Raw genomic sequence first — 18,513 nt, forward strand, 5'->3', positions numbered from 1 at the left:
ATTGCAGGAACCTTAATGGGGTTCTTGCTTGTAATTGCCAGCAGGGTGCATTCATACTAGTTGGTAGACCTTGGTTTTTACTCTAGTGTTTGAAATGATTTTCCATCATGCATATCCTGTACATCCATACAATGTTCAGATCAAACAAAAACATATCCATGCTTTGTTAAATATTGTCAGTTCTTAATAAATGTGAATATATCATTAAATACATTTTTATTCAGCTGAATTAGCACAAATCAAAGTGTAAGCAAACAGTTGGTGAAAAAGGATAAAACCATGCAACACCAAGCAGAAAAGACAATAGCCCAGAATTCGCCATACTTCAGAACACCCTCAATAAAAACACCTCTATCAGAGCTCATTCTAGATCATTCTAACCAGACGTTGGCAATCTACACAAAAGAGCACCAAGAATGGCAGCCTTATCTCATTTAATGTGCAGAGTACAACATATTACTGCATGTCATTCAGGACAAGTTCAGTGTAACTATGGCCAGGCTACACTGTGAAAATTGTGCCCTAGATCTCAACAAATTGGTTAAATCACTCAGTTTTAGGTCCTGACTGTCAGTGCCCAGAGACTGACCCAAACTGGTAATCTGTTAACTCTGGAATATATAACTTTGGAATCCCCAGAATGACTGGAAAATGTCAAAGTATCTTGGTACCAGTATCAGTTCATCAAACAATATTCTCATCGCCCTCGTTCCTAGAGTAGGCTAAGAGATGGATGGGTGCTGCAACAACTGCCAGCTAGAAACTGGTAACATCCCAGATTGACTAACATATTGCCAGCAGACCAAGTATCTTCAAGTAATGTCCAAATATTTTTATCCAGAGTGTTCACATGACAGTGGAAGAGTGCAAAAGTTCAGGGCCACATGCATGACGAAGGGGTGTGCTGACAATATGTATGTTGATCTGTGTGAGTTCATGGTGGCTCCTTTAACTCAGATATTCGTCTTGCATTTTGACCCTATGTCTCAAGGTGAATTGCTATTTCAGAAACAATATGGACTTGACAAAATAATTGTGGACTGGAGTCCTTTATATAGTAGGGCTGCTGACTTGGCCAGGTTGATATTCTAAAGGCTATGTCCCACAGGTAATTTTACTGCAGGTGACATATCACCCACAGAAGAATCACTTAGGAGAGCCTTCCGCTTACCTCTATTTAATTAACAACTTGCTCTCCCAGGTAGCATAGAAGCATCTTCATAGAAACAGGTAAGTGGTCTCTAAGCGATCATGTCGCTAGAAATTTGTCACCAATGACAGGATCACACGTGTAACATGGCCCTAATGGACTAGAGAATATACATACATAAGTGAATGTTCACTTTGCCATGTAAAGATGTGTAAAGAAATGCAGGATTTTCAACATTCACTACTACTAGTAAATTTGTTAAAGCCCACAACTCTAGCCACATTTTGTTTTATTTTCTTTTGGATAGAATGGCAAGGGGTCAGAGCTTTTTGTAATGTCTTCTGTGCTTTTCCATCAGTTTCTTGCAGGAAAGGAAATAATAAGAAAATCTCATTAATAGTGAGACACAAAAACACATTTTAGTAGGTATTGGGAAGGATTACAATTAACAGGGGGTTATTTACTAAAGCTGGAGAGTGCAAAATCTAGTGCAGTTCTGCATAGAAACCAATCAGCTTCCAGATTTATTTGCCAAAGCGTAATTGAGTCATCAGTTTTAGTAAATCTACCCCACAGTGTTTTTATAACCGTCCCCCATTTCCTGTGTCATTTCCTGTGAGAGCCTTACAGGGATAGGAAGTGAGGAAAATATTCCCAGAGGAGTCCCAAACAGAAGTAAAACCTGTCAGAAATTTGAGCTCTATGAACAAAATCTGTATGGAGTTAGGCTTTAAGAGATTAGATTCACATTGAGTTTGGCCATTAGATGTTTCTATCTATGCCTGACCCAATTAGACTAAACCAACTTTCATTTGCACCTTTTATGGGTACCTTTAAATTCTATTAGTACAAAAAATGCCGTTCAGATAAAAAAAAAAAGATTAATGTTCAATCTCCATAGTAACAAAATGTGTGTATTCAGACAGATTAATTACCAGGTATGTCTGACATACAATTGCCAACGTCTGTGTTAGAATGCCCACCTAGAAATATTACCATGCAGACCTATCACCTTCCCATGCAGGTCAGAAATGTTAAGCACTAAGGCTGAATGCAACTTGTCCTCAGGATGTATTACAGACTTGTCATAATGTGCACAGCAGTGCTGGTAATGGAGCCGTTTCTGAAGAAAGCCATCTCTTTTCCAAAACTACAAGCGGTTAATTATGATATTAGCTTGAGCGGCAATTATTAGGTGAAAGCACGTATGTGTAACTGCATGAAGGGATCAAACCTATAAATATACAGGGAGGGACTTTTTTCTTGTGAATCAGTGTCAAAACATTCCTTCTCGGGGGATTGTAACAGTATCCAAAATCAAATTTTCTGTCAAAATGAGGATAACAGAAGGGAAAACTCTGCTGTTTCTCTAGACTTACACTGTATTCAATTTGTGTTCAACACAATGTTGTATGTTGTATGAAATTACATAGGGACTTCCCTTTACTGAACCCATTATTAGTAAGGAATCCTATTTTCCTAATAGACTTGTAAAGCACAAGAGCCAGAATGAGAACACCGCACACTGATTTCTAGAATTATATATCTTCACTTAACTTTCACATTTTTGTTTATCTTTTTCATCAGCTGTATTTTGCTGGAAATAAAGCACTTCATGGTAAAGGGGGACAAAAATCACCATAAGGGCCCTGTGCAAGACTAATTTTTGGGTCCCCTACATTCATCTACCGGCCAAGTAAAAACACTTATTATCAATTGAGGGCTAAGTGGAAATGAATCCTGTCCTGGTCTATCTGACGATGGGAGAGGTCCCAGCACTTGTGTGTCCCACATCTAATATTACTGGGTACCTAAGTCAAAAAGGGTTCTTGTACCGCTGCACTGTTCGGAAATGGATAATAAAGCAAGCCCACCAAAAGTGATATGTGAGGTTGGGGTGAATGCCTACTTGTTGCATAACCCTGTGGGACTCTATATCTTTTAGGGGCTCTCTGATCTTGTCTTCTCAAGTCCAGCCATCTTGTTGTCATTGCAAAAAGCCTATAGAGAGTCCAGCAGGGACACCACCATTCAGTCTAAAGTACAGTTGGAGTTTGTTTGGCTGGGATAAAAATTAATTCTGGTAATATTGAGGGCGTTCCACCCACTAGGCTACTCAGGATATACAAGAAGTTAGCAGATGATCAAACCCACCAACCTCAAACAAATTAAAACTATCGGTTGTAGAAAGAATACGTTAGAAGAAAATCTTTGCAACTTCTTTAGACTTAACAGCCTAGTTGAAAACAGCAGTATGGCCTTACTGCTGCTTTAAAAAAATGGCACTTTTATAAAGCACAGGTCTTTGCTTGCTTTGGGACTTTATAGCAAGGAAAGCCCTATTCATAGTTACAAAGTTACATAGTTATTCTGGCTGAAAAAAAGACAAACGTCCATCCAGTTCAACTATAAAAAAAAAAGTTATAATCCTATACCCACAGTTGATCCAGGGGAAGACAAAAAACTCAGAAAAGCATGATCCAATTTGCTCCTGCAGGGGAAAAGAGTCCTTCCTGATCCCCTGAGAGGCAATCAGATATTCCCTGGATCAACTTTACCTATAAATGTTAGTATCCAGTTATACTCTGTGTATTCAAGAAAGAATCCAGACCATTTTTAAAGCAATCCACTGAGCTGGCCAGAACCAGCTCTTGAGGGAGTCTATTCCACAGTTTCACAGCTCTTACTGTAAAGAAACCTTTCCGGATTTGGAGATTAAATTTATTTTCCTCCAGGTAATAAAAAGGTAATGAAAGTAGCAAAAAGTGCTGGAACAAGGAAAGGTCTGTGAATGGTGGACAAACATTTTATAACAGCTTATCCGCCTATTCTGGAGTGTTATCTGCAGCATTATGCATTTAATTTAATTACATTTTCAATTTCCTTAATTTAATGATTTGAATGTAAAATTAAAATACATAAAATACAGGCCCAGTGAGTAAACACTGCAGGGTCCAAAGGAGCCTGGTATCCCCTCACCAGTACAAATGTAGGGCCTTATGTTCTTTTATCACCAGTGGTTAAGATATATAATGTGTACTTACAAGGCACAGCTAGGCTATCTACAAAGGACAGGAATTAGCATTACATAACCAGAACAAACTGCAATATGCTGTGTTTAATATTCTAACTGCATTATTGTTCAAATACATTTCTAAAGTCTTTCATCTTTCAGAACTCTGTTAGTATATCCACTATTTCCACCATTGCTATCAATGTTAAAATGGCCCCTGGCAAGAAATTAGGCAGTACATAGATGATGACTGTCCTAATTAAGAGAGCACTAAAGATCAGTGAATTGATTTATCAGCAGTGAATTTAACATTGCACAGGAGAATTGCATTCTGATGATCTTAATATGTGTGTATTGACTGCCAGCAACTATAATAAACCTGGTGTGCTGTGATTGGGTAAATCGAGACTCGTTTTGATGCATGGGCAAATTGTGATTTTCCTGTACAATGTCAGATCTGGCAATACACCTGACAATTGCCAGATCTAAACTTGATTTTTTTTATCTTTATTATCACATTGCTGCAGATAGGAAATATGTTTTGTTTTGCTAAGGAGCATTGCTAGTGATAACATAGCAAGCTCGGGGTTAAAATACAAACTCTTGCAAGCAAAAAACTACTCATCAATACCCATCAATAGTCACTTTAGTCCTCAAGGTCTGTTATTTTTTTACTAGGAGAAAGAGAATGATCCTTTCACTTTTCCAAAAGCAAAAAATGTCTAGGTTAGATCTTTGATAGCTGAAGTATATACGGTGACAGATTTACCATTTGGCTTGGCAGGCATGTGCCTATAGTTGTGCAATTATTAATTTTTTTTTACATCAACAGTAGAATAAATTTACTTATGTAAGGGTTTATTTTTTTAGACATCACAATATTCCATGCCAAGTTAGGGCCAGGACACAAGGAATTGTCTACATATAAGAGATGATAATGATGTTACTTATAGCACTGAACACTATGGGGTGGATTTACTAAAAGAAAAACGACTGAGCACTTTGCAAATGCAGTTGCATTCTGCAAGTGTAGCTGCTCCAGAGCTTAGTAAATGAGGTGAAGCTTCACTTTACAAAGAATACTGAATCACATGCAAGGAAAATAAAAAAACAGCATTTTGCTTGCACATGATTTGATGATGGAAGTCAGCAGAGCTTCCCCTCATTTACTAAGCTCTGGGGAAACTGCACTTGCACTGTGTATAGTCTATTTGCCTTCAGTAAATCAACCCCTAGGAGCCTACAGGCTCCAGTGATCCAGATTCCCCCCTGAATATATTGCATTTTGTTTTGCGCCTAAAAGGAAGATATTCAGGGATAACATGATCTATTCATTTGGGTTGCTAGTCATAGACCACATGACCCATTTAATTCCTTGTTTATGTACTTCCTGCAACTATCACAGATTAGGTGGTCATAGAGGAGGGGGAAATGTGTTTTCTCAAGAAGATATTTCATAAATCACATTGTTTAGCTTGTTAAAGGTACATGGGGGGGTAATTATGTATAGTATGCAAATAGATAACTTGTAGGGAAAGAATTTAACGTTCTAGTGATTAGCATTCATAAATAAGAAAAGGTATTCATTCTGCAGACAAGTTGCATTCTCGACATAGAACCATTCCACAGTATCTCAGTGTCAACCACTGTCAGTAGGATATCAGTTTGGTTAATCGGAATGGTATGTGGGCTTTTACAAGCAGCCTTAGTGTTTAACCCGATCCTCACCTGGAATGACCGAGATTGTTTTCAAAGCTCGAAGTACTCTGAATGTTCTTAAAGCTGACACATTGCCCAGGTCCACAAACTCAGTGGCATATCTGTAATAAGGGAAAGGCACACACAGACTATAGCAAAACACCATTCATAATTGACAGCAAATGAGGAGGGAAAACAGGTCACAGACTGAAGCACTTGCAGTAGCTGAGAACTGGAGTGGGGATGCTCTCTTACCTGGGATTACCGATATAGTTTTCAGAGCTCTCAACACTCTGAAAGTTCGAAGGGCTGAAACATTGCCTAGGTTTTTAAACTCTGTTACATACCTGTAGAATCAAACCATAGTTATTTGGAATCGAGGAATGGAGGAAACCACAGTATGAACACTGAGGAGGTGATTTACTGAAGAATGTAAGTGTCACACTTAGATCAGAAAACCTGTGTTTGCTTCAGAAGCAAAATGATCTCCCTTAACAGGTTCACCATTTAAATTGGAAGTTGACCCCTATTTGAGACCCTCTATGTAGATGGAACTTCATCTTGCACTTGTTTATAAATGCAAGGTAACCCAATTTGGTCCAGCAACAGGCTCACTAAATCTAAATAAGATACAATACTGTATTCCAACTGCAGTGGTGCTGCAGGAAACATCTAATACTTTTATGGTGAAACCAAGTGTATGCAGGACACTGAGATCATTCATGTTTCTACATGGAGGGAGGACTCCTAGGGGTCTACATTTGGTGAATTGTGGAAAACTCTAATTTAACCAGAGTTGTACTTTAAAACAAATGCAGGTTTGCTGGTCTTGCATAAAAGTTCCTCCTTTTGTTTGTATATGATCCCCCGAGTTGCAGAAATACCAATGTTTACCAGCCATGAGTCAAAATTTAGCAAAATTAAATTTTTTCCTTATGGGCAAAGAGCTGGTCTGTCAAGCATAATCTGTCTCTCCATCCCATTCCGTTTATTCTGTAAGTGAGGTTAGTTTGGTAAACTTCGTAACAGAATATGAATGGAATTATAATAGCACCAGGTTATAAAAATGATTTACCGGATGTAAATTTTTTTTATATAATAACATTTTTAATGTTATTTTTATTACTTTTTCTATTATGGGCCCTACTGTCTTCAATACACAGTCAGTACATTGGTGCACCTATCACATCATCAGCACTAAAAGCTAAGTGTAAGGATCAGGAAAAGTAAATTATAGTGCATTTTCAGTGAGAGCATATTTGTAGTCCAATATGTACCTAAAGTCACTTTTAACGTGACATTTACAATTTTGCTCTTCCTTTTCTTTTTTTTTTCTAGTGATAATATATGGGTTAGAAATCCAAAAGAAGGCAGCTTATCTGCCAGTCACATGGCACAGGTGAGTTGCAAATAAATCGCTGCTTAATGGCACACTCATGCTTATCATGATTGCACTAGTGATTTGTGGGATGTCAGTGTTTTTAGGACCCTCTCAAAAGACCACTGATTTGTCTTCTATCACTGTTGTAAGTGTTTGAATTTTTAGAAAGAGAACACAAGGTCAGCACTGTGGACAGCGCTCATTATACTGTTTCTTGTTATTCAGTGTAAACCCAACACTCCCATATAATGAATGGCAAGTCTAAATGCAGGATAACACATTTTTCCTTGCTTAAGAAAATAGACTTGGAAAATATTGCTTAATTATGGAAAAAGAATATAACACCAGACTAAGCAAATTCTGGTATATCAGGTCAAATCTTTTTGGGAATAAAGGTGCCCTTTTCTGCCCACAAGCCACAGGGTCCCAGTACAAGATTTAACATGGAATATTTGATTCGACAGATGTGGCATTGATTTCAATGGGGTTTGGGACCGAAATTACATTTAGACTCTTGGAACCCTGCTCAAAACAAACCAGAGCAGTTAAGCTCATCCCAACCCTACCCTAAACAGAAGCAGTCACTGTTCAGCCCTTTGACCTCTTAGAGCAATTGGCAAACACTCTCCCTGCATTCCCTCCAGTTACATCTGAGCTACGTGTTGTTAGTCTGAACAGCTATAATAAAGGGAATATGGTATACAACCAACATATCTGACACTGAAACAAGTGTATTAGAAAGTCTACTAATAGGCTATATTATTCTTATCTTTACATGCCATCAAAACTGCATCCACTGACAAATCTTGATTGGACATACAGAATGTACTGTATTAAAGTATATATCTATGTTGAGAAAATAACCATATATTTCAGTTACAATTCAGAATTCCAGAAACACATGACCACCAGAGGGTACAAACTAACAATACTTTGTATAGGTGTACTTGTGCATATATTTCCTGTTTTCCTGGAGATGACCTTGAATTCAAGGCTCAGGCTGTGTACAGAATCTTGATTCTGGGCCTGTCTTTCAATTTCAAAATGCCAGTGTCTCAAATTTAACATTCCCCAGATGAATAACAGAGGTATGGCTTCTGCTCGACTTCAAGAGAAATTTAGCCCTTAGCTCTGTATAGGGGAGGATCTAAGATCCTCCCCAGGCACAAACGAGCTGTTCTGAAGACAAGTGCAGGTAATTGTTAGTTTATATACTTTAATGGACATGACAGGGGCCTTTTAAAGGTTTTCCAAATATTCTTAACAATGTGGGATTTTTGACCATAAGCAAAGAACACATGGGCAAACTGATAGCAACCTATCCAGTATTCCAGTATTTAAAAAAAAAATTGCTTGTCTGACAATGCATGACTGTTGAAGGCCGAATTCTGTTATGGCTGCTGTGCATAAAGAAAAATGCAATAGTACTTGACATAATTGTTGAGTGCTGTGATTTTTGCTGAGATTAAAGTGGAACATTGCCAATTTTTCAGGATTACAGCAATAAAGAATTGGTGGGGGATGAAACCTTTCTCACTCTAAAACTAAGAAAAAACTTTGGGTGGATTTCCACTTTAATCAACATGCATTTTAGACACTACAATAAAAGTCTACCTTACTGGGGTTACCAACGGTAAGAACTCTCTGCCCAGCCCTGTCATGGAGTCTTACTCTTTTTTTTTGCATTTTATGAAAAGTGCAATAGTATATCGGAAAGAGGGAGACCCTCTCATAATGAACATAGTTGGTGGTTAGAGGTAGGAATTCAATTGTGTGGATCTTGAAGTTGAAATCACAGAAAGATTTTCAAAATAAATCTTGATTGTGTGGAATTTGATGTTGAAGTCACATAAAGATACCCAAAATAAACTATTATTATAGGTAGACTGCCCCTGTAAAGCACTCAAGCATTATGCTATTATGTTCAGCATCTATAACACATGACAATATTTATATAAAAGAAGAAAACTATACTCACGCCATGACAATAACACTGAAATCCAGCCAGTTCCATGGGTCTCGTAGGAAGGTGAATTCTTTCAGACAGAATCCTCTTGCCAATATTTTTATCAAAGATTCAAAAGTATAAATGCCAGTGAAAGTATACCTGGGCAGAGTGCATAAAAACAATTAGCCAATTTCTTCACATCCTAAAGTAAAGGAAACTCCAACAACATGGTTGCTATTCCCACAGCAGTATGGCAATCTCTGTACTTATATTATTAGACCCAAATCATTTCATAAATGACTAAAAGTATAAAGCAGGAACAGACCTTTACATTTTCTGTGCATAGTTACTTGTACTGAATTTACTTCATTTCTAAATTTTCAGTCTCTTGCACAATTCTGGGAATTATACATACTCATATGTATATAAGTGTTTCCTATATGCATCCTATGCATACATCAACATGGTTGTATTAGTCCTTTCAGGGTCCATAGATAAAAGCATATTTTACAAATTGTACAGATAAGCCTATCCAAACCAATATTACAGTTATGGATGGAGGCTGGTAGGCTGAATACATCCCCAGGTGAGTTTGATTCACAATATAAAATCACTCTGGTAGTTTTGAGTGATGGGGCATTAGGTAAAGGAATTTTACTGCCTGAATCTCAGATTGATACAGGGAACCAGAGGGTGATTTATCTCAGTAATGTCCACCTTTTTCGAAAATATCAGCTTTGGGTGGATGGGTCTTTAAATAATAAAATACAAAGAGCACATCAAAAATTCATGTTTTTCAATAAGTATTGATCTAGTATTTTATGTACATTTAAAGATGGCCATACATTCTACGAAACTGTCAATCACCGCAAATCTTCTTAGCACAGCTGTACCACAATGTCACTGGGTGTAGTCATTATGGTGAGTAACTGAGACCAGCAAGGAAAGTAGCTGGTTGGAATGTTTAATGTGTTATTTTCTCCAAACATGTTGAGGAAACAGATATGAACAGATATGCCAGAAAACTTCTATTATAGCTTACAAGCATTATAGGGTACATCACCTAATATACACTAAAAAATAGACGCACAGTGCATGTTAGAGTGAAAAGTGGCTTCTCTAAGAGGCTAATTATTCCCTGCCAGATGATCAGATCTCTGCATGTATGCCCAGCTTTATTGAAAGCTGAAATCTGACCAAATACCATGATCTGTGTGCATCAATAGTTATTGTATTATTATTACAGCTCAACTCTTGCCAAAACTTTTTAAAATTCATTTTGGGTAAAATGGGGAAGAGTTAGACTGAGACCCTTCCTAACTGTATCCAGCATGGTTTGGGTCAAGTTGGGTTTTAAAACAAGACACTGACATTTTGTGCATACAGGGCAAAGCAACAGTGTCTCTGGAAAGGGTCCCCAACCTCCATTTACTTGCTTTCACTTACCTATGCTTACTTGCTGTTTCTAGCATTTCTGCAGCTGGTGAGAATACTTCTGAGTATGGAGGAGCATGTTACCTGCTCTCCTGTAATATTGACTGGGCTTAGCAGTCTACTGATAGGTAGGAGAACTGTCACCAGAGACAAGGGAAGTGACAACATCATTCCTCTAGGTGACCAACACAGCCAATGAAGAAGAAAAGGGTGCAGCAAAGGAGTGCAGGTAAGGTGAGTATTAGGGGTCAAGGATGTTTTCTTCAAAAACACTGCATAGGCAAGGTGAAAGTGTCTCTTTAAAAAACCCCAACAGGATTTTCACATTGTTGCAACAATGTTTCAGCATGTCACTAGCTCTTTGAAAAACTGACAGTTGCAGATAAAGTCTCCCTAAGCTTTATCTACCCATGCTAATAGGAATGTGCATTTATACAAATACATTTATATTATTAATGGACTGTTGCACTGTGTTTTTCTGCCTCTGACATATGATAATAGGCTTCATCCGTCATGGTGCACATCCAGCTTTAATTTTGTCTGTTAAACAGCTTCGATTTACTGACACTCCATGCAGATTTTATAGCACAGTTAATCATGCACATGCTCAACAGTATTAATAGCGTCTGTTAAGTAGACAATGTTGAGGACATGAGTCTGCAAATAAATGGAATACAGCATCTTTGTATGGACTGGCAATAATTAGATCAAGCATGGGCGCCACATCCTGGAAATCAATTCATTAATGAGCATAACCTATATAGGAAAATGGAATCTTGATGTATAGTGGTGAATTCTGTCCACTTGATATGCAGCATGGACTACACAAGTCATACCTCTCAGCTCTTACTATGGATGGATAGCAAACAGTATAGATATTAATATGCCTGTTAAATACCACTTGGTGCTGCAGTCATTTCCAATAAGTAATTAATTGTGCCTATGCATTTATTGAGAAATGTTTAGTTATACTTCTGTCCTGTAATATAAGCACTGATTAGGGGATATCATAACCCTATGGCCATATCACAACCCTTCTGTAATTTTATTAAAACCCTATTTCTGTAAAGAATTTACATTGTTTATGGGGGTCTCCACATCTTTAAAAGACCTGAATTCTGGAGGATATGCCTAAAAGAAGAAAGCAGATGGCAAAGAACTAGTCACCAGCATTGCCAGTTGGCTCCCTGCAGTTGATCTTTTCCTCATTACTGACCATCTTGTTAGAGACAGAGCTTTGTTTTCTCATGTCAGAGCTCCCCCCCTCTTCTCCGTAGACTGGTTACCTAATAACCAGTGGGAGAATTTAAAAAAAATCAGGTATAGAGATCCACAGAATGAATAAAGCAGAAGCAGGGGCATGCTCATCTGCAGGTTGTCAGGGACAGCTTTCGCTCCAGCAATGAGAGCAGTAAAGTAGTGACATCAGCAAATCTCATGAAACTAGCAAGATAGCAAAGCCTTTATCACTGTATATGTGCAGGCTCATGGCACAGGCATGTCTAGGCACAGTAGATTTTTATTCTGCTCACTGTAATAATCTAGGCCTGTCACCTCATGGGTTACATTTCCTTCAGTTATAGTCATACCAGGCTACAGTCATGGCCGAAATTGTTGGCACCCTTGATATTTCTCCAGGAAATCATGTATTTCTCACGAAACGTATTGCATTAACACATGTTTTGCTATACACATGTTTATTCCCTTTGTGTGTATTGGGACAAAACAAAAAAAGGGAGGAAAGAAAGCAAATTCGACATAATGTCACACAAACCTCCAAAAATGGGCTGGACAAAAGTATTGGCACCCTTTCACAACTGCGGATAAATAAGAATGTTACAAGCATGTGATGCTCCTGTAAACTCACCTGGGGCAAGTAACAGGTGTGGGCAATATAGAAATCACACCTGAAAGCAGATAAAAAGGAGAGACGTTCACTTAACCTTTGCATTGTGTGTCTGTCTGTGCCACACTAAGCATGGACAACAGAAAGAGGAGACGAGAACTGTCTGAGGACCTGAGAACCAAAATTGTGGCAAAATATCAACAATCTCAAGGTTACAAGTCCATCTCCAGAGAACTAGATTTGCCTTTGTCCACAGTGCGCAACATTATCAAGAAGTTTGCAACCCATGGCACTGTAGCTAATCTCCCTGGTCGTGGACGGATGAGGAAAATTGATGAAAGATTGCAACGCAGAATAGTCCGGATGGTGGATAAGCAGCCCCAAACATGTTCCAAAGACATTCAAGCTGTCCTGCAGGCTCAGGGAGCATCAGTGTCAGCGCGAACTATCCGTCGACATTTAAATGAAATGAAACGCTATGGCAGGAGACCCAGGAGGACCCCACTGCTGACACAGAGACATAAAAAAGCAAGACTACAGTTTGCCAAAATGTACTTGAGTAAGCCAAAAGCCTTCTGGGAAAACGTCTTGTGGACAGATGAGACCAAGATAGAGCTTTTCGGTAAAGCACATCATTCTACTGTTTACCGAAAACGGAATGAGGCCTACAAAGAACAAAACACAGTACCTACGGTAAAATATGGTGGAGGTTCAATGATGTTTTGGGGTTGTTTTGCTGCCTCTGGCACTGGGTGCCTTGACTGTGTGCAAGGCATCATGAAATCTGAGGATTACCAAAGGATTTTGGGTCGCACTGTAGGGCCCAGTGTCAGAAAGCTGGGTTTGCGTCCAAGATCCTGGGTCTTCCAGCAGGACAATGACCCCAAACATACGTCAAAAAGCACTCAGAAATGGATGGCAAAGAAGCGCTGGAGAGTTCTGAAGTGGCCAGCAATGAGCCCAGATCTAAATCCCATTGAACACCTGTGGAGAGATCTTAAAATTGCTGTTGGGAAAAGGTGTCCTTCCAATAAGAGAGACCTGGAGCTGTTTGCAAAGGAAGAGTGGTCCAAAATTCCGGGTGAGAGGTGTCAGAAGCTTATTGATGGTTATAGGAAGCGACTGATTTCAGTTATGTTTTCCAAAGGGTGTGCAACCAAATATTAAGTTAAGGGTGCCAATACTTTTGTCCAGCCCATTTTTGGGGTTTTGTGTGACATTATGTCATATTTGCTTTTCTGCCTCTGTTTTATATTTGTTCCAATACATACAAAGGGAATAAACATGTGTATAGCAAAACATGTGTTAATGCAATACCTTTTTTGTGTGAAATACTTGATTTTCAGGAAAAATATCAAGGGTGCCAACAATTTCGGCCATGACTGTATATCATATGCAACCATAACATGGGAGTAGATATTACACAGGAGCAATAATAATTACATACAAACATTTAATATACAAAGGACAAGGTTGTGTTGGCTTAATAGACAAGGTCATTAGTGCCAGCACAGAACCAGGTAAATGAAGGTAACAAAGAAAAGGAGGGAATGTAAGAAAAGCAAAGGTACAGATTGAGAAAAAGTTAAAGACAGGTAAGGATACAATAACAGTGAGAAAAGGAGGCAAGTAAGAGGGGAAGGAAGGGGTGATGAGAAGAGACCGAGAAATTGGGTAGAGGGGTAGAAGGATGAAGTCTGGGGTGGTATATTCTTGCTAAACACAAGCTCATATTTTGAAGAGTGTTTGGTCAAAGTCTGGTACCATGTATTGCATTATCCATGATGCCCAGAACCTATGAAATATATTTCATAAATAAATTTAAGTACCAAGATATCAAGATTCCGCTTAACTAATTGGACCATGGGGGAAGCCCATTTCCATGTTTTTGCTAAGGTTTGCTTAGCAGCCGTAAAGACAAAAGCTACAAGTTTAAATCAGGGGTTAGGGCATCCCTCTGGTTTTAGATTTAATAGAGATTCCAATTGATTAGTTCAGATATCTTTACCACAAATTGTGTATATCAGTTAGTAGACACCTATCCAAAGCCTCAAATTTTATGGCAGTCCCACCAAACACAGAGGAGTATACCCATGTCAGTGCATCCCTGGAAACAGCAAGGTGAGGTCCCAGAAACAAAGCACTGCTGTTTTTCAATAAAAATTCAAAACAAAATGTAAATCTTTTAGGGTACTGCTCAGGCACAATTAACATTTCTAGATGTTTTCTACAACAATCTCCACTTTTTGAGTTCAGGTCCACTTTAAAGGCCACCTAAGAAGGCATAAGCCACCACACTGAGGCCAGGGCCTGTGTGACCCTATGATCTGGAATAAGAACACCCAGTGCCGGGACAAGGTCATCCAGTGCCCAGGGCAAAGATGCCAAACTGCAACCTCCTGTCATCCTTGTAACAGGCTGCTCCATCCCTACAGTACACCATTGTGCCCAGGGCAGCTACCCCTCCCGTCCACCCCGTGTCCCAGCCCTGAGAACACCAACAACAGCCAGTAAAGTTTAAAGGGGTAGTAAACTGGAAAAAAAACCATTATGACAGACTTGCCATAAAATAAAGCCTTCCAGCAGTTCGCTGTCACCACTGACAGGGCTTCCATTTTCTCCCTGACTTCCTACTGGGTTCACAGGCCATTTGAATGGGAGTCACAGCTGCTTTACAGCTCTCTCAATGGAGGGCATGCCGTCCATTGAGAGCACAGTGCACATGCGCCGGTGACGTCACCGGCTACTAAAGTAAATATCTCTTAAATGGTGCATATTTAGCAGATACAGTATTTACTGTACCTACAGGTAAGCCTTATTATATGCTTACCTGTAGATATAAATAAAAAACTTTACTTTACTGCCACATTAAAAGATCTCCCATCCTGCATACTATTTGAAATGTCCATGTTTCGCTAGATAGTTAAGCCAGGCTGATGACCCTGAAGCCTATAACTTTAAAGTTGTTGCAGATGAAAACAAGCCCCTACAGCAGATTTTAATGTGTTGCAGTGCAGGTGCGCAGGCACTTTTTGTAGTTGTGAACTGGGGTATCAGTCTAACTAAATGGCACCGTAGCGCACTGCACAAAGTGCCATGCATTACTGTGCATTGTGGAAAGACAATGTAAAATGCACATTACTGCAACATATAGGTGTGAAGGCAGCTTAAATGTATTTGACTGCATATTCCTGCTGACAAGCAGCTTGAAGAGCCAACCACAACACATTAAAGAAGGCAAAAATGAAGAAAATCTCAGTAAGTAGATGGTTACTAAGGTAGCAAATTCATCTCTTCCAAACAACTCAATTGAACGAAAGGAAGAGAAATGTGAGAAGAAGGTGGCTGAGGCTAAATGCATCAACAATTGTAAAAGAGAACAACAAAAAATTATATATAACAAGATGCCAGCTGTCTCCTGACTAGCCTGTTACATAATAGTCATCCTAAAGTTCTGAACAAAGAAGCGGATGTAAGTAACCAAGCTAGTTCTATTACTGTGCATACATATCTGTGCTTTGCTCTGCTACATGTAACCCAACAATTTTTCCACAACAAAATAAAAATTGATTTTTTTTTCCAGAGTTCCTGTTGTATATGAGTCCAGACATGCATGGCAGGTCAATTTTTAACCTGTTCACCACCACAAATAGGGTACGAATTTGAAGTCAAGAATAAAGGGTGTCTATAGATGAGCAAATGTCTTATAACAGCAATGATCTGACTGTCACTGAACTGCTTGGTCACTTCAGCCACAATTCTTTCCTCTTTTGGAATGGCAGATGGATGCATGACAAAAGCACCTTTTTCCTTTTTCCTTTTTCCTAGAAAAGTAACAATGGCCTTTTGGTCACTGAGAGTTTTGCTTGATTATATAGATTCTGTAATAAAAATGACTACTTCGTTCTTCATTCTACAGTAGGTGTATGTTATCTCCCATCTACACACTCTTATCATTCACACTTCTTGATTTTTGAGGGATGGGGATGGCTACCTAAGGCAGGCAATAGACAAGTCAAAAACCGAACATTCTGTCGAATGAAACATGAAAATGGCATTCATTTTATCATACGATTGTGCCATCATTGTTTCTAAATTTGCACTGTTAACAGTTTTTGTGCTCGTTTTGCATAATAAACATGTGCTTGTTCTGGATATTTTTGTGTTTGTTGTCTTTTTTTTTAATGCTTACATTATTATTTTTACAGGTACTTAACCTCTTGCCTGCCGCCCTATAGTAGAATTACTGCTACAGGGCAGCAGGACTGCCAAAATCATGTATATATACATGATTTGCATCTCCGGGCAGGAGGGGCGCGCGTGCGTGCTGGCCTAGCCGCCCTGCCATTAGCAGCTAGGCATGTCAATCACCGAGTCCCGGCCTAAGATTCCCCACTGGCACCCGGCAATTGCCGTGCACAGCTGACAGCGGAGAGACCTGTGTGTAAACAACACAGGTCTCTCTCCTGCCAGCAAGGACATGCTGCTGTGTATTTCTCTGTACAACAGGGAAATACACTGCAGCATGTCTCCCTAGTAATGCACACACAACACATTATGTAAATCAGCACACAGTTAACCCTTTGATCGCCCCAGATGTTAACCCCTTCCTGCCCACTGTCATTAGTACAGTGTCAGTGCTTTTTATTAGCACTGATCACTGTATTAGTGTCATTGGAATGTCGGTGGCAGTTAGCAAGTTCCCCCCCAGTGTCAGAATGCCCGCCACAGTCCCGCTATAAGTCACTGCTAGTATAGGAAACAAAAAAAAAATTCCAGTATATACACCGCAACTTGTAGATGTTATAACTTTAACGTAAACCAATTAATTTACATGTATTGGGATTTTTTTTTTGCAAAGACATGTAGCAGAATACATTTTGTCCTAAATTTATGAAGAAATTTGATTTTTAAATTGTTCTACTGGATATGTTTTATAGCAAAAAATTAAAAATATATTTTTTTTTCAAAATTGTCGGTCTTTTTTGTTTATTGCTCAAAAAATAAAAACAGGTGATCAAATAGCACCAAGAGAAAGCTCTATTTGTGGGGAAAACAGGACATACATTTTATTTATGTACAGTGTTGCATGACCGCACAACCGTCAGTTACGCAGCGCCGTATCACAAAACATGGCCTGGTCAGTAAGGGGGGTAAATCTTCTGGAGGGAGAATGGTTAAATAGCACCATCAATTTATGCAGCGCTTTACACATATATATATATATATATATATATATATTGTACATTCATATGCTATATTTTCTCTTTTATCTATACTCTACACACTGTGACACCTTATGTACTAAGTAGACTTGCTGTTTCCTGGTGTATTTATTGAAAGCACTCATTCCTAGTCTGCTTAGTATATCAGGTGTCAACATTTTTACATTTTAAAGCAAAGATATTTGTGTATTCCACAACACCCTTTGTACTATTGATGTTTCTTGGTACTGGGAGTGAATTAGTCCATGCTAGTTATACATTTAATGCATGAAAGAACTTTCTTGACAGTGAACATTCTTTTCCTTTGGGTTCATACTTTCCTAATTCATGCGCAGATCATTTTTATTTTACTATTTCATATAATGACCTCATTAACGATTTGAAATTTGTTTGTTTTTACAAAAAAATGCCAACATGTTGGATCAAGCACTTTCGGTTGAGGAACGAAAATTACGTGTCGAAGTGGGCACACTAATGATGTGAAAAACAAACGAACTGGCTATTGACAAGAAGTTTAGTTTGGTTTTCAACTCATCTATGGCCTGCTTAAGCAGCACCAATCAGATAATGATCATAAGAAGCTTTGGACTGTAAGGCTTCATGCACCTGGGCACATTTACCCGTGTAGCATAAAACACATTTCTAGTTCCCAAGGTGTCCTTGAGCTGCATATTAGTGTAAAGTAGCCCACGCGAAGTTAGTGTGCCTTACTCTGGATTCACACATACTGTATGCGTGCTGAAATTGCACTGCAATTTATGCATGCATTTCAATGTGAATAGCATTGCGGTTTGAGTGTGATTTCACCAGAGGTGTGA

At 38.8% G+C, this 18,513-nt stretch overlaps 1 protein-coding gene across 8 annotated transcripts in view; it reads right to left on the reverse strand.

Annotated features, from left to right (window-relative positions):
* The window catches only part of LOC149465907 (sodium channel protein type 5 subunit alpha-like), a 518,022-nt gene that overhangs the window by 312,173 nt on the left and 187,336 nt on the right, over window positions 1-18,513 (reverse strand). For 5 of the 8 annotated variants that reach the window (XM_089673130.1, XM_089673129.1, XM_089673128.1 and 2 more), the window contains 2 exons: window positions 9,221-9,349; window positions 5,892-5,983 (listed from right to left, as the gene is read on the reverse strand). In XM_089673130.1, coding sequence (XP_089529256.1) covers window positions 5,892-5,983; window positions 9,221-9,349 — 221 coding nt within the window. Of the gene's footprint in view, window positions 1-5,891; window positions 5,984-6,116; window positions 6,209-9,220; window positions 9,350-18,513 lie in introns of all 8 variants that reach the window. The other 3 variants (XM_089673126.1, XM_089673132.1, XM_089673131.1) reach the window with 1 other exon arrangement.

Source organism: Staurois parvus, unplaced genomic scaffold (assembly GCF_062004578.1).
Source record: "Staurois parvus isolate SC_StPar_1 unplaced genomic scaffold, SC_StPar_1.0 ptg000136l, whole genome shotgun sequence".
Lineage (NCBI taxonomy): Eukaryota > Metazoa > Chordata > Amphibia > Anura > Ranidae > Staurois > Staurois parvus.